Source organism: Antedon mediterranea, chromosome 4 (genome assembly GCF_964355755.1).
Source record: "Antedon mediterranea chromosome 4, ecAntMedi1.1, whole genome shotgun sequence".
NCBI lineage: Eukaryota > Metazoa > Echinodermata > Crinoidea > Comatulida > Antedonidae > Antedon > Antedon mediterranea.
In genome coordinates this window covers 3,573,558-3,590,050 of record NC_092673.1, presented here as the reverse complement: position 1 = coordinate 3,590,050, position 16,493 = coordinate 3,573,558, and the positions used below count along the sequence as shown (strand labels likewise).

The 16,493-nt window shown below is 30.4% G+C and overlaps 1 protein-coding gene across 6 annotated transcripts in view; it reads right to left on the bottom strand.

The window, feature by feature from the left end:
- Positions 1 to 219: 219 nt before the first annotated feature.
- Positions 220 to 16,493, bottom strand: part of LOC140046318 (inositol polyphosphate-5-phosphatase A-like) — a 44,258-nt gene continuing 27,984 nt past the window's right edge. The window contains exons 8-19 of one of the 6 annotated variants that reach the window (XM_072090918.1): positions 14,730 to 14,782; positions 13,916 to 13,979; positions 13,245 to 13,300; positions 12,470 to 12,554; positions 11,765 to 11,854; positions 11,225 to 11,290; positions 10,870 to 10,943; positions 10,416 to 10,527; positions 9,925 to 9,987; positions 9,679 to 9,715; positions 7,777 to 7,822; positions 3,367 to 3,498 (exon numbers count right to left, since the gene is read on the bottom strand). In XM_072090918.1, coding sequence (XP_071947019.1) covers positions 7,806 to 7,822; positions 9,679 to 9,715; positions 9,925 to 9,987; positions 10,416 to 10,527; positions 10,870 to 10,943; positions 11,225 to 11,290; positions 11,765 to 11,854; positions 12,470 to 12,554; positions 13,245 to 13,300; positions 13,916 to 13,979; positions 14,730 to 14,782 — 717 coding nt within the window. In that variant the 3' untranslated portion in view covers positions 3,367 to 3,498; positions 7,777 to 7,805. Of the gene's footprint in view, positions 3,499 to 5,656; positions 5,765 to 7,776; positions 7,828 to 9,559; positions 9,716 to 9,924; positions 9,988 to 10,415; positions 10,528 to 10,869; positions 10,944 to 11,224; positions 11,291 to 11,764; positions 11,855 to 12,469; positions 12,555 to 13,244; positions 13,301 to 13,915; positions 13,980 to 14,729; positions 14,783 to 16,493 lie in introns of those variants that run through there. The other 5 variants (XR_011844758.1, XM_072090916.1, XR_011844759.1 and 2 more) reach the window with 5 other exon arrangements.

Below are 16,493 nucleotides of genomic sequence, written 5' to 3'. Positions count from 1 at the left end.
TATATATATATATATATATATATATATATATATATATATATATATATATATATATTTTTTGTCTTATGTGGGTTCATCACACGTTTATTTCCATTATGTAACTTTTCATAGTCATAGTTTTTCTAACATTATGTTTGTTTACAAACATGATTTTGTTGCTTTGCTTTATATAAGCAGGAATACATGAAAAGGCAGACGCATACAAACAGCAAAAAGAAACACACATTTTGACAAACTTTCTCTCAGTACATACATAGTATATTTATTAGTTTCCCGCCAACAATTGAATATTATTAGCTAAAACAAGACTTGAGTATTAAAATCAGTATTTAACAAGAACCACAGTAGTAAACAATACAAAATATTGTAATAATTGTTGTATTATATTACAGACCATTTTCGCATTGACAACAGTACCGATCACGAATACGCGTAAAACACATTTATGATTTTCACCAATCGGTGGTTCGATTTAAGATTTAAATGTTGGCTTGTTGTATGGTTTGTTAAATGATAAAAATGGTCTATGATATAATCGAGCACCAATCTATCGTACGGTATAACAGTTCGATATATTTCAATCTTTATTAAATGGCCGTAATTCGCAATATTAACAAACTAAATTTGAAACCACACACATAACCTCCATTTCAAATTTAAAGGAATTGTGTATCATCATATAAAAAATGAACAAACACATTTGTAATGTAGTTTCTTTCAAATGTTATTTCTTGGTCGAATAATTTAAAATACAGCCTAAAAATAACAGAATATTAATAATATCCTTAATACACAATTTGGCCATACACTGTAAAGACACCACATAGATACATATACTCTGACACGCGCGCGTAAACGTTAACAATTGTACATATATTTAACGCGCGCGTTTAAACGCTGATAAGATACGTGTTGTCGACGCGCGCGTTTAAATACTGATAACAATGGTACGGTTTTTGTACGCGCGCGTCCAATTTGAGTTTCTCTGTGGTGCCTATCATAACGATCATATCGGTTTTTAATTATACCTTAAATATACACGTATCAATCATTGGACCGGGAAAATTGGCATCCTAATATTAATAGGTACTAGAAAGGTAAAACACCTTAGAATATCTACAAGTCTATTATTATTTATTATAATATTTAAGATACATTCATAATTTATCAATTAAATTGCAACATTCCACTTATTTCATTATATTTAAGAAAAGGTAAAATGGGCGATAACATCAACTCTTAGTATAAGAACTATTTTGTGTTAATTTGTAAATACAATTACTAATTACAATGTTTTCATTATTCTAATTACTGTACATAGAGTGTATATACAAGGAAAGACTCACACGGGACAATATAACACCAACATGAAATATGAAGATAACTATTAAAATGAAAAAAAAAAGTTAATAAAAACACGTTATTCAGCCTAGTGTAGAGAAAATACGATGTAAAAGGACAAGTATTAATGATAAAATCCAATACATTTACCTTTTGTAACTATGGCATTAAAAAGCTTAAAATCAAAATAAATTTGCCTCTTACTGTATAGTATAGGCTGCTAAGAATTTCACAAAAACTTTAGTAAAAATAAAGAGGGAGCTATTCACTTTTCAATATTTAAGAAAATGAGTGACATTTAAGAAAATCAATGAAATTTAAGAAAAATGTGAATGAGAATTTTAAAAACATCTTGTTTACAATCAATACTGTACTGTAATGAATAACATAAAATAGTTGAAACGAAATACAATTAATAAATTTTGACAGTGACAGCAGTCTGGTATTTGTATAAAGATAATGCCAGATAGATTAAACGCAATATGAGGTAGAAAAAAGTTCAAACTCAAACAATATCTAACAAGAAACTTACATAAGGTTAGATGTTACATAACATAACAACAATACGCATACTAAACATAATTAATGAATATTTAAACGCTGATGACAATTCTTGAATAAATAACTCTAAATTTACATAATAATCAGTATTTTCATAATACTATATTGTATTTGCTCAAACCCTCTTTGTCAGGGCAACATCCTAACTTAAGCTACGTATTATTCCCTTTGGGATCCTATGTTAACAACTTTTTACATCAATGAAAATCAATATACCATCTTGTGTGCATGAATATTCATCATTTATATATAAATATTCATAACCTCATAAATATTCATATGCTCATAAATATTAATGAATCTATTTTGATCAAGTAAATTAAAATTCAAATTTCAGAAGAAATTCTAAATTATTTTCCATTCATAAAGAGCAAAACAACTGATACAAAGTTTTAAACTGGCATAAAAAGCACATTATAAAAACAATCTAAGGAGTGATTAAAAACAATCTAATGAGAGATTAAAAACATTCTAATGACAGATTAAAAACAATCTATTGAGATTAAAAACAATCTTAGGAGCGATTAAAATCGCATGACCAGCAGCAGAACAAAAATAACTTAAACAAAATATAATTAATATTTAAACTACTATGACTAAAATACCACACTTAGGAAAAAGTGTTAAAACGCTCTTTGCATAATGTATTATTCATTTACATTATATTGATAATATTTCTGAATCGATGGGAGATGTGTAAAAAGCTAACCAAATTTTGTACTTTTAACATAACAAATTTTAACCTTCTGCTTTGTCAAAAGTACATACTTTTTGGAGATTTTAATTACGTTTATTTCAATTAAAATGTTCCTTCTTTGGTCATAAAATCAAACTAAAATAAAATTATTTGTATAGTGTAAAAAAACAAAAAGGTGGTATTTAATAAAACAGTAATATAATAATCGGTAGTGTCAACCATAGTTATCTTAAAGATGGTTTCTACTAATTATTATTACTGCTATTTAAAAATGTTAAATATGAAATCTATAAACAACGTAAAAAGAATAAAATACATTTTGTCCAAAATCATGTGCATAAACATTGAGCTAAAAATAAAGCATTTCAGAGATTATATTAAAATCGTTTAAAATTCAGCCTCAGTATATCAGATTGAGAAGTCAATAATATTTAGATGACTTAAATTATGATTCTATCATAGATGGTTTGGATTAAAGTTAAAGACTTGAAGATCTGTGGCGGTTAAAAGGGACTGTAAAGTCTAGCTTCTTCAAATATGGTGCAGATTTCTGTATGAATAGCTTTATGATACAGACACCTGGACATATAAAAAGAGCTGTACTTCATATAATCCAGTAAATGGAAACAAACATTTAAGATTTCATTAAGCTTCATTGAAGAAGTGGAGAACACTTTCACAGAAATTCTTTTAACTTAGCAATTTCTCTTTTGATTACAGAATCTTCTCATTCTCGGCAATGTCAAGATCTTCTAAACACCTTACAGGTTCTTCTGAATTCTTATTGATCCTGCAGACAGCAGTAACCAGACAACTGGGTAACATCTACACAGCAGTTTCTTTAAAGATTGGTGACAGATTGTTGAACTTTCTCCAGACAATGTCTTGATTTTCAAAATCTGCAAAGCAAGGCAAGATATTGTAAAAGCACAATTCATTCATGCTTCTTTACAGTTTTTCATATTCATTTTAGATAATCACTTTCTCACTTTTAGATAAAATGCATTTTCATATAGGGCTACAGTTAATACCACTTTCACACTGCCTTGCTAAATGCCATACAAAACGCATGTGTTGACACCTCAATATGTGTGCTACACGAGGGGTATAAGTTTCCATTTACTCATGGGGTTCTCCACAATTTACCAGCACCATAAGTTCTAAACTCTTTAGATATTACTTTTCTTAGGGGCGGATCCCAGATTTTGAAATAAAGGGGGAAGTGGGGAGGGCCTATAAATGGTGAAATGAAGGGCTGAGTTTAATTTGATGTCCTATCTTCTGCATTACAATGTGCAAAATTTAGGGTCAGGTCAACATAAAGATGGTCTTGCATCTTGGGGAAAATTCTAACTATCAGGGAATAAATTGAAGTGCATTTCACTATAAAATGTGAAACAAAATTTAAAATGAAAATTCAAACAAATGTTATAGCAATGGAAAAAAATCAATTTTGAAAAACAAATATCAAATATAGGTATAAAACCCTATTAAAAGATACAGGAAAGTGATGATGGTTATAACCATTCTATGATAAATATGAACATAACCATGGTTATGATGATGAAAATAATGATGCATATAGATAATTATGATGACAATGATGATGATAATGCTGATGATGACATTGATGATGATAATGCTGATGATGACAATGATGATGATAATGCTGATGATGACAATGATGATGAAAAATAATAATGATGCACATAGATAATTATAATGATGATGATGATGATGATGATGACGATGATGATGATAATGCTGATGATGACAATGATGATGATAATGCTGATGACAATGATGAAAATAATGATGCACATAGATAATGATGATGATAATGATGATGAAGATGATGATGATGATGATGAAAATCATTGATAATGATGATGACGATGATGATGATGAAAATAATGATGATGATATGACGATCATACAAGATATTCAGATGGTCAATAAAATATAACAGAGGCAGATCTACAATTAGTAAATAGGCAAGTGGCTTCCATTGTATTATGCTCTGTTTTCTTTTTAAAAGATTAAATATTAAACTGTAACAAGATGAAATTCTAAGCATAAGATAATGTAGACAGGTAGGATAAGTCATGCAAATAATATATGAAAATTCATTTTCCATAATGCAAATACCCATAAAATACAAGCAGAAGAATAGTCTACATGCATCTTGCATTATTCTATAAAATGGCCAATAATAATAATAATAATAAAAAACTAGCAGTTGACCAAAGGTAAACTGAAATGAAGCCTGGTTTTAATAAAATCAATACAAAGCAGAGCAATGACAACCTCCTCCCCAGTAAACAGTGAATTAATAGATGATGATTGGCCATTTTTATGGATGGCTATGTAGTAAAAAAAGTCAGGCTAAAATATTTTAAATTTGCAGATGAAATCTCTCTTTTTTTCAGTAGTATTCACTTTTATTGGTTTATTTATCAAAACGTGTTTGAAAAAGTAAACTGTAGAGTACATTTCAAGATACTGCATTGTTGGGGAATACTGCATTCTCCAGTGGCGTATAGTTTTGAAATAGGGGGTCCCCAAGGCCTAAAAATTAAGAAAGCAAGTGCTGAACTGAATTTCATATTTTTTGCATTGTAATTTTGGAAATTAAGTGGGCCCTATTGGATTTCCCTTTGATCTCACTCTCTTTTCAAAATTTGGTATCTCTGTATTATTGTATGAAAGAATCATTCCTATTAATGTGTACCAAGAATTTGCTGTTATGAATATCACTCCTACAGTAAACTGAACACACCAATATGACTGCATGTAGATTTTATAAAAACCAGGCATTGAGGGTCTTTCACACATGTTCTGCCACTGTTCCGGTCAGACACCAGCAAATCAAATCGTACATGAATGCTTTGTTTTCACATGGCTATGCGCATATCTAGTGACGTTTCGAGTATCGTGAAAACGAAAGATTCATGTTCAACTTGATTTGCCGGTGCTGGACCGAAACCATGCCGGGACAGGTGTGAAAGAGCCTTTACACAGACATTGCACCAGACAATTTGAACAGCATGAGTTTACCAGATATTAGTATGATGGGTAGCACTTAAAATCAGATGACTCTAGGGCCCAACGTGCACATATATAATATAGTCAGCATGGCATTTCTCAGCGGAGATATATTATTCCCTGAAGCAGAAAGCAATCCAAATGAAAGTTCATTAAATAAAGGAAGGAAATCAACAGAACAAAAATAGGAATTTTAAAAAAATAGAAATTAATTTGGAGGTAAGAAAATTTGTTATAAATACTGTAAAATTTGTCTCATGAAAAAGCAGAATTTTCTGATAAACAGTTGAATTTTTTAAAAAGAAATTGTTTTGGTTTTGCAGGAAACACTTCACAAAATTATTGTTTTCTTTTCATACAAAGCCACCAGAGGGTGTTTTTATTTGTTCAAAAATTTCATTGGAAGTATATTTATGACACGCCATGGATGCCAAAAATGTTTTCTTTCTACAAATATTAAGCTGAATTGCCGTCTAGAAACTAGACTGCCAAAAACATAAACATTCCAAAAACTGTTTTTATCATTCAATGAGATTTTAAGCGTCTTTTAATTTAAACGAAAACTTTGGGGATGCAGAAAAGGTAACAAAAATAGCATGTTTTAAGGATAAATATCATTCAGAAGGGAAAGAAATGTAAGCATTTAATACATGCAGAGTAATAAAGAAATATATATTAATGCAATATGATTATATAATACATGTTATGTCATTCTTCTACTAACATAGCAAAGATCAATAGTAAACAATTATAAAAAAAAATTCTATAATAACGATTATCATTAGTTAAAGTTGCCACTAAAATGTTAAAGAACATTTTGAAGACTGTTAATTTGAGGTACAGCAGAGGAACTCTTTTAGTACACCACTATTAAAGGGAAACTTTGCATAACGAATAAAGGTCAATGTATGTTTTAACACTACAGCCAACCTCTATCCAGGGTACACCATAACAAGGATACATTGTTTTCTTTGGAAGGTCTCCCCTAAATATGGTTTCCACTGTACTTAGTAATTTCATTAATCAAAATGTAAAGTTAAACATAAAATTTGGAGATCATTAGAAAATGTTCCTGAAAAGTGGCAGTTTTATCTTATAACTCTCATAGGTATATAAACAGTATCAACATACATTAATTAGTAGACATGCAAAACACTAATTAATATCTAAAAATAATCTCAATAGAAATTCTTTTCAAATCAATTTGCATTTACATCATGTATGATACCACCAAACTTTTGAGTTAAAATCAAAATAATAAGGAATTTTATGAACACTGCCTTAAAATTCTGTGAAATGAATTTGCATTTGTTCTTAAAGCACATTACTATGAAGTACTAAGTGCTTATATCCCCAAAAGTAGGGATATTTTTGATTGCACAAATTTAATAATATAGGGTTATGATACCCAATTTCAGAATTATACACACAACAAGCTTTTGTTTCGAAAGCTTGATGTTACGTCATGTCTTTGAAAAGTCCCTATTGAATTATACAGGTATAATGTTAAACATGCAGTGCAGTGCTTGAGTGTAAAAATGTGCACACAATGTTAATGTGTAAAACTAAATACATATATAAAACAAGGTTAGAGGGTATTAGATTGCTTCTATATTGTTTAATAACAAAATCACATTTAATTGTTTTGTTGCAAACATGAAACACAAGCAACTCTTGTAAACATTGATTTCCACTAGAACATCACGTAAAGCTCTGTCTACGCTATCAAACTTTATGTGACAAAAAAATGTGATGTGCCCATATATTGACATGATGATGTCATACCACTATCATATTTGGGTATATCACTACCATATTTGGACACATCACACTTTTTTTGTGAAACTAGTTTGATAGTGTAGACAGAGCTTTAGGACGTAGATGCAACGCAAGGATGCGGACAGAATGCAACGACATAGATGCATCAAAAGTTCATTCCCAAGGAATTAACACTCAAGAAAGAAAGGAAATGGGAAGATCTACAATTTAGCCAAAGATGTTTGACATTCTGCTTTGTTTCAAAACAACTGTATCATATGAGATTGTTATTCAACTCTGTAGACCTCTAACATGGTAGCAGAAAAAATGGAAAAAAAAAATTGATCATAAAAATGATAAAACAATAAACTTACACAAAGGGGGAGTGAAGCAAAACAGGGATTCACTTTTGATCAAAATCTATACTGTGCCAGGTACAGAAATAAAAACAGCAAAAACATGTTATAAAATAAAATATGCACATCATTTTAAACATTTTCAAGAGAAAGACTAGAAAAAAATATGTCGATGAGTGATTTCCACATTATGGTTTTAAGTTGTAACAAAATTGTGATACATCTATGGCCGCATTTAGCCTTAATAATTTACCCAGGTATTAGTTGGTTACCTACCAATCAAAGTTAGAGATAATTTTTCTATGTAGCCAACTTAGCAATAGCAGGTAACTTGACTAAGTCTGAACAGGCCCTATGTGTACATTGATTATTAAATATTACTTAATTTTCCATAACCATTAGTTCGATAAAATAGATTAATAATAATTAATAATGACTTCATCATGAGTTAGTAAAGACTTTTTGGTATGCTCTTTTAAAAAAAGTAGTTTTTATATAATTTATATTATAGACATATGGAGTAAATAGAAGAGAGTCTGACTAATATGTAGGTGTACTCTAAATGTAAATAACATGGAACAATATTAGAGTATAAAGTAGTTTTTAAATGATTTATTTTATAAAACATATACAGTACTGTGACATATCTATGTGTTCTCTAAAATAATATTAACTTTTTATTACAAGGACCAGTGGAGTGTAATAAACATGCTCAAATACCAGTCAATGTTGTGATAGCTTCTAAAACTCAAATTTAAACTAACGTGCAGCTACGCTTTATTTTTGTAATCTTTATGCTAGCCACATAGTTAAAGACACCTTCCCTACGTTTTTTAGATCTAATTTAAGATCACAAACTATATTTAATGTAAAAATAATACTATATGGTCCTATTGCGATAAATTTTTTCGTCTTTAAATGGTTAAAAATGTGAAAAATAAGTCGATTCTAATAATTATAGCGGCCCGCTATAAATCCCAAAATGCATTGCGCGCGGATTGATATTTTTGTTTTTTTTCTGTAATTCACCCACTTTTCGATCGATCGTGAGGCCAAAACAAATGGAAAACTTCTAACTTTTCAGCGAAAATACCGGGTTTTCCCCCATTTGTATCAACGTAGTCTGGCAAAAATTGAAAGACAATTAATGCAGCAACTATACAACGTCAGGCTAGGTATTTAGCTAGCGTACGATGTTCGTACGTTACCGATGTTTACCAGCTAGGCCTACAAAACTAAGCTAGGCCTAAAGACCGTCCACGAGAGGTCGATCGCCGCGAGCTACTTAGGTAGTGCATTGTTTCTCACTTTTTATCATAATTTACCATAAAACGTACATTTAAGACAAGGAATGACCTGGTTTAATGTTTTTAAAGTGATATATATGTATTATTTTTACAAAACGTCACAAATTGTAGGGAAGGTGTCTTTAACTTGAAAATGTCCTACTATATGAATACATTAGTGATTATTATTTAAATTAAAACAAATTATAGTTCATTTCATTGTAACTTTAAACTTCTGTTTTCTAATCCATTCACTTTTATGGAAAATAACAAATTAGATAAATTTTTCTGTTAAATTGCTCTGAAAAATGTCTTTTGGTCATACATTTAATTATTATTTTTTCAATTAATATACTAACACACTGTTGCTATTAACCCTTATAATTATTTAAAAAATTAACCTTTCTGTATTATTTTATTGAAAAATGACAATTTGTGAAGAAAAGAAAACGAAAAAAGTCACAATCACAATTTTTAGTGAAGACAACATGCAAGAGTTAATAGTGATAACTTACAACAAGTGAGGGCGCCATACAGACAATTGCACACAAGAGGAAATGACACAGGTGTCAAAGAACTGTACAACACGAAATATCAGAATCACTACTTTTGTTATTACTTTGACGACTGTTACCTTTTGAATTCGCTAAAGAGAAGTGAAGATAAACTGGCTGCAATTGAGAAAATAATTAAGCACAATTAAATCATATTTCTTCTTCTATCATATTTTTTCTGCTATCATATTTCTTCTTTTATCATATTAAAACTTTTACATAACATTATATCAATGATTTCATATGGGCATATCACTACCATATTTGGGCACATCACACTTTTTTGTCAAACTAGTTTGATAGTGTGGACAGAGCTTTATACTTACCTTGTGATCCCCCATGCATACGTCAGCCCCAATCACTTCATACTCTGCTTGATTGTCATTCGTCTAAAGGAGAAGACAAAGGATAAATAATAATATGAACGATTAAAATAAAATCATAAATAAAGAAATGTTTGTATGTACCTTCTTTTTTTCCTCGTTTTCAATCTTTTTAAAATAAAGGTAAAGTAAAAGTTAGGTAAATTGTACCTTATCACATTTGGCTACATAATCTTTCAAAAAATAAATACTGGTTCATAGGGAGTTTCTATTGGAACATGACTTTTTTTTTAAAATCTCTGTCTACACTATCAAACTAGTTGGACAAAAAAAGTGTGATGTGCCTTAATATGGTAGTGAAATGCCCAAATACGGTAGTGACATGACATCATCATGTCCATATATGGGCACATCACATTTTTTTGTCACATAAACTTTGATAGTGTAGACAGAACTTTAGTGTTTATTCACCAAGCAAACCTTGTAGTACGTACCATAATCAACGATTCATTTGCACTCTTTGAATAAAAGACCCTGTCACACCATGACGGAACACGCGTCTGCATGTAGTTCTCACCCTGGTTCATGTCTTCACTATAAGGGTAGCTAAACCAAAATAGAAACAATGAAAAGATAATTAAAGGTAAATTGCACTTCTCTAATTATTAAATTATGTAAATAACAATAGAATACAAATATAAAACCTGTGTATTTTTTTTTAATTTATATATTTATATTTGTGTTTTTTTGATGTGCTGCAATAGATTTGTAACTATGGACGTGAATCCGGAATAAAAGCAAAATTGAAATTTAATTGACTTAGGACATTTTATATACTGGTATAGCTTTTACACAGACAAAGGTACAACACATACAAAACACAGTGACACAATTAAACTTTTTTTCACATCCTATTATAAATTGTCATAAATAATAATATGTTCTCACCTTGGTGCAAATGACTTTTCGTGTTCCAAGAAATGCTCAGAAAAACTACCAGCCTCTTTGTCAAATTGCAATAACTGATAATAATAAAAAAAAGTTAAACAATATTATTAATGTTTCATAAGTAAAATTTATTCCTATTGCCCGGTATTAAAATGAATTCGGAATAATATACACTTGCCCAGAAATCAGCAATTTGGGACAGCCCAAAGGTATCAGAAAAGTTTTCTGAAAACACCATGTTTAAAAAAAAATGTGTAAAAATATTGTTTCTGTGTCTAGGTTTATATTTAATTTTCTGCCATCTATTGGTAAAATTTTACAATCATTTATCTTTAAAAAAACAGAGAATAATTACCCATTTGGCTTTATTTGGTGATATTTCACTTGCCTCAAATTTCTTCTTTTCTAGTGTTAACACAACCTATTATTATGCAGAAAAAATGTTTAAATGAATCTATACAATATTTTAAACATTTTGAACACCTGCAAAAAAATGTGCACGTTATTCTCATAAGCGTGGTTCCCACTAGCGACGCAACGCAAGGACGTAACGCAACGCAAGTAAATTGACCAATCAAAAGCGATGGCTTATTCGCTTGTGATTGCTAACTATATATAACTTGGCTTGTCATTGGTTAAAACGCTTGCGTTGCGTTTACGTCCTTGCGTTACGTTCTAGTGGGAACCAAGCTTTAACAACAACAGAAAGTGTTTCCCTTAGCCTAAGTGTGAATGGTGAGCACGGTCACATAACATTAGCTTGGTGTTTATACCTCTACCACCAAGCTTGCACTGATAGCTACGTTAGATTAAAGTTCAAGCAAAATTTACCTGCAGTAGTTATATAATAATCAAAATATCAAATGCAATTTGGTTCAGATAACAAGTGTATTACCTTTCCAGAATTTCCATTCTCAGTAAATATAACTTTTACTACATCATTGTCCTCTTTTATGTACTCGCCAGAGGCAGATGTTGTCAGTGCCTATAGAACATCAAACAAATAAATTAAACATTTAGAAGCTGAGCGAAGAAAAGCAAATACAATATAATAATATAAAAATAATATATATAATATATAACATAATAATATATATAATATAGTATAATAATAGACAACAAAGTACAATAATAATGGTTTTGTTGAAAAGCTAAAAATGGTGTATTAAATTGACACTAATTTGAGAACAGTATTTATATTATGATAATTCCTTCCTACCACAAATAAATGTGATCATTCACATGTTGTTTAATGACTATAATGTGATTGAATAATAGGCTAATTATAGATGTTACATAACTGCTACAGTACTTAAACAGTTTAAACATTTCACATGATTACTTTAATAATATAGATGATATAATAAAAAAGAAAGTGAAAATAAAAACACAGTTATTATAAATCTCTGTCTACACTATCAAACTTGTTTGACAAAAAAAATGTGATGTGCCCTAATATGTTATTGATATGCCAAATATGGTAGTGATATGACATCATTATATGCCTATATAGGCACGTCAAATTTTGTTGTCACATAAAGTTTAATAGTGTGGACAGAGCTTAACCATATTTGTAAAAGATAAATCAAGCTCTTCTTACTTTGACAACATCATGCGTGTCCAGCCTGAAGTTGAAATCTCCAAACACAAAGTATGGCACCTTATCATGTTGGTCATTTTCTAACCTACAACAAAATATTTATAGTATATAAAATAGAATTAAAGGCATAATATTTCTCTATAGTTACAGCGCATGGTCACCCCATTGAACTTGGGATATGGGTTTAAACATGAGGACCAAATTATAATAGTTTGCCCTATGCTCACATAGATTATTTTACAAGAATATCACTCCAGAATGTCACTCCAGAATGTCACTCCAGAATGTCACTCCAGAATATCACTCCAGAATGTCACTCCAGAACATCACTACTCCAGAACGTCACTCCAGAACATCACTCCAGAATGTCACTCCAGAAAGTCACTCCAGAAATCACTCCAGAATATCACTCCGGAATATCACTCAAGAATGTCACTCAAGAATGTCACTCCAGAACGTCACTCTAGAATATCACACCAGAGAATATCACTCCAGAATATCACTCCAGAACGTCACTCTAGAATATCACTCCAAGTGTGGGAGTAAGATCAGAGGATCAGTAGAATATGTGAAACAATACAATAGAATCTTTTTTTGGGGCACTCCTATTTAGGAGACACTTTTCAGTGAAACAAATGAGGGCATTATATATTTTTAATGTACAGCCAATCAATATTCAAGGGAACACCCTACTTAGGGGTACACATCGTTGGGTACCAAAGGTAATAAGGGTTCAACTATATTTCTTTAATTTAAAGCTTGGGATATACTATACCTGTCTAGCACAGCAAGAAGAGCCTTCTTTCTTTTATTACTGTAAGTGGATGGAAACTAAAAAATAAAACAGTAGCAATTTATTATTGTAAAGCTCTGTCTACACTATCAAACTTTATGTGAAAACAAATGTGATATGCCCATATATGGACATTATGATGTCATATCACTACCATGAGCACATCACACTTTTTTTTAGGTATTTACCTCCATAGTTTGATAGTGTAGATTAGACCGAGCTTATTTACAACACCTCCTTTCATCAAATATCAAACAGTATTAATTGCCATGCAAACTAAACCCATGCTTATAGAATCTAATTGTGCGACTGTAGTTTATTTCTGCCATCACAAATGCATTTCTTAAAAACATTAATACATTATCTTGAACTGGATTCAATGAACAAATTGTAGTCGAGATAAAACTACATTATACTGGCCATAATTAAGTGTAGCTTGTCTGGTAAAATTAACATAATTTGATGTGAGCACAGTTGATATTAGAGCTGTCAGAAGTAATTACTTAAAGGTTATTACAAACATTAATGACAGCTTGTCATATTAAATATTATATATTGAGAAAATGGCTTTAATAGATTGATATTGACTATAGTCTTGTATTTCACACAGCCTGAAAAAGATGGTGGCGTTCAAAAACACGACGTTCACTTACCGACTGCATGGCAATCACATTACTGGCATCGTGAAATAAATGTAGATTTATCAGATCAAAAATGCTATAAAAAAAGAGAATAAATAAATTGTATTATAAAACACGGTAAATTTGTCCGTTTCTTGACTCTTATATGGTTTTGTTTTGGATTTGTGGAAATTTGAATATATAAAAATAAATGTTGAGTTGAAATGAAACAGAAAGTCATTAACATACAGTATTTTAAGTAGGCATGCCTTACATACTTCATTCTGTGGATGTTTGTTTATATTGGTTGTCAAGTAAAAACAATCTTTATTAATGAATTTCCATAGTTAAAATGACAAGAAAAATATTTTGAAAAGATACAGTTGTTGAAAGTGATACTGAAGAATGTATAAAGTTCTGTCTACACTATCAAACAAAAAAAATGTTATGTGTCCAAATATAGTGGGATATGCCCAAATATGGTAGTGATATGACATCATCTTGTCTATATATGGGCACATCACATATTTTTGTCACATAAAGTTTGATAGTGTAGACAAGGGAAAAAGAGAAAATTTAAATTTATCTGGAATAATTTATTATTAGTAGTAAAAGCTAGAAAGATATTGTAGAAAATAAACGTAATTCTTTGGATGAACATTAAGCCAGTGATCGTGTAATGCAATAAATTAAGAAGAAAAATTGTGCATTGGAATAATTCTAGGTCACATACTTTAATATGTTTTATTAAAAGCACAATATATTTTACAACATATAAAATGCCAGTATGTGTAATTAACCAACACGAGAATTATAACAATTAAAAATACAAATTAATTCAAAATACCTTCCATTCATACACCACCTGGTCCGTAAGAAACCTTTCCGAGAAAATTTGGACTGAAAAAAAATTGTGTATTATTACAACAAACAAGAATAAATTATAAAATTTCGGGAAATTTGTAAGGAAAACCTTTTGAAATGGAAAATTACTTTCATTATTGTCATTTGCATATAAAATATGCATAGAAATAATTTTTGCTCTGAGATATACAAAAACAGATAAATGAAAAACTAACTTATGTTTTTGTATAATAAAATCTAATATTATTTTACACAAGCAATTTTTTCCGATTGTTTTTGTAAATAGTATTACATATTAAATCGGTCCCAATTTTAACCTACAGTTGTTATTTTAATACATGTTATATTTGTATTCATTACAGTATCATAATGTGTTTATAAATATTATTTTTGATATGCTAGTTTCACTATTAAGTTTCATTCTAGTATACAAAGATATATTGATGTTAAAATGTTCATAAAAAACTAAATATCATTATTGATTAATGAATACAGTATTTCTCCTCAATTTTAATTTCATTGTGTTGTACAGTAGTGAATGATTAATTTTAGTCAATATAAAATTAGTTTTTTATTAGTACTTATGTCAATGGTTATTGTAAGAAATTTGCTCTTCGTAATAATATCAAAAATGTTCATGAAATATCTTGTAAGTTGATTTAACACAAATCTATTATTAGCCTCAATTTTGTAGCTTGTCCCTTTTTGCGATAATACATTATGAATGTAAGGAATACTAAGCATTAAGTTGTCGAGAGATTCCAAAGTAGTTGATGGGTATTTATGGGTATTGATGGGTATTGATGGGAATTGATGGATATTGGTGGGTATTGATGGGAATTGATTGGAATTGATGGGAATTGATGGATACTGGTTGGTATTGGTGAGTATTGATGGGAATTGATGGGCATTGATTGGAATTATTGGGAATTGATGAATATTGATGGGAATTGATGGGTATTAATTGGAATTAATGGGAATTGATAGATATTGGTGGGAATTGGTGGGTATTAATGGGTATTGGTGGGAATTAGTGGGTATTGATGGGTATTGATGGATATTGATGGGAATTGATGGATATAAATTGGAATTATGGGAATTGATGGATATTGGTGGGAATTGATGGATATTGATGGATATTGGTGGCTATTGATTGGAATTGATGGGAATTGATGGATACTGGTTGGTATTGGTGAGTACTGATTGATATTGATGGGAATTGATGGGCATTGATGGGTATTGATTGGAATTGATAGGTATTGATTGAAATTAATGGGAATTGATGGATATTGGTGGGTATTGATGGGAATTGATGGGTATTGGTGGGTATTGATGGGTATTGGTGGATATTGGTGGATATTGGTGGGTATTGATGGGAATTGATGGGAATTGATGGGTATTGGTGGGTATTGATGGGAATTGATGGATATTGATGGATATTGGTGGGTATTGATGGGAATTGATGGGAATTGATGGGTATTGGTGGGTATTGGTGGATATTGGTGGGTATTGATGGGAATTGATGGGTATTGGTGGGAATTGATGGGTATTGGTGGGTATTGATGGATATTGGTGGGTATTGATGGGAATTGATGGGTATTGGTGGATATTGGTGGATATTGGTGGGTATTGATGGGAATTGATGGGAATTGGTGGGTATTGATGGGTATTGATGGGAATTGATGGATATTGGTGGATATTGGTGGGTATTGATGGGAATTGATGGGTATTGATGGGAATTGATGGA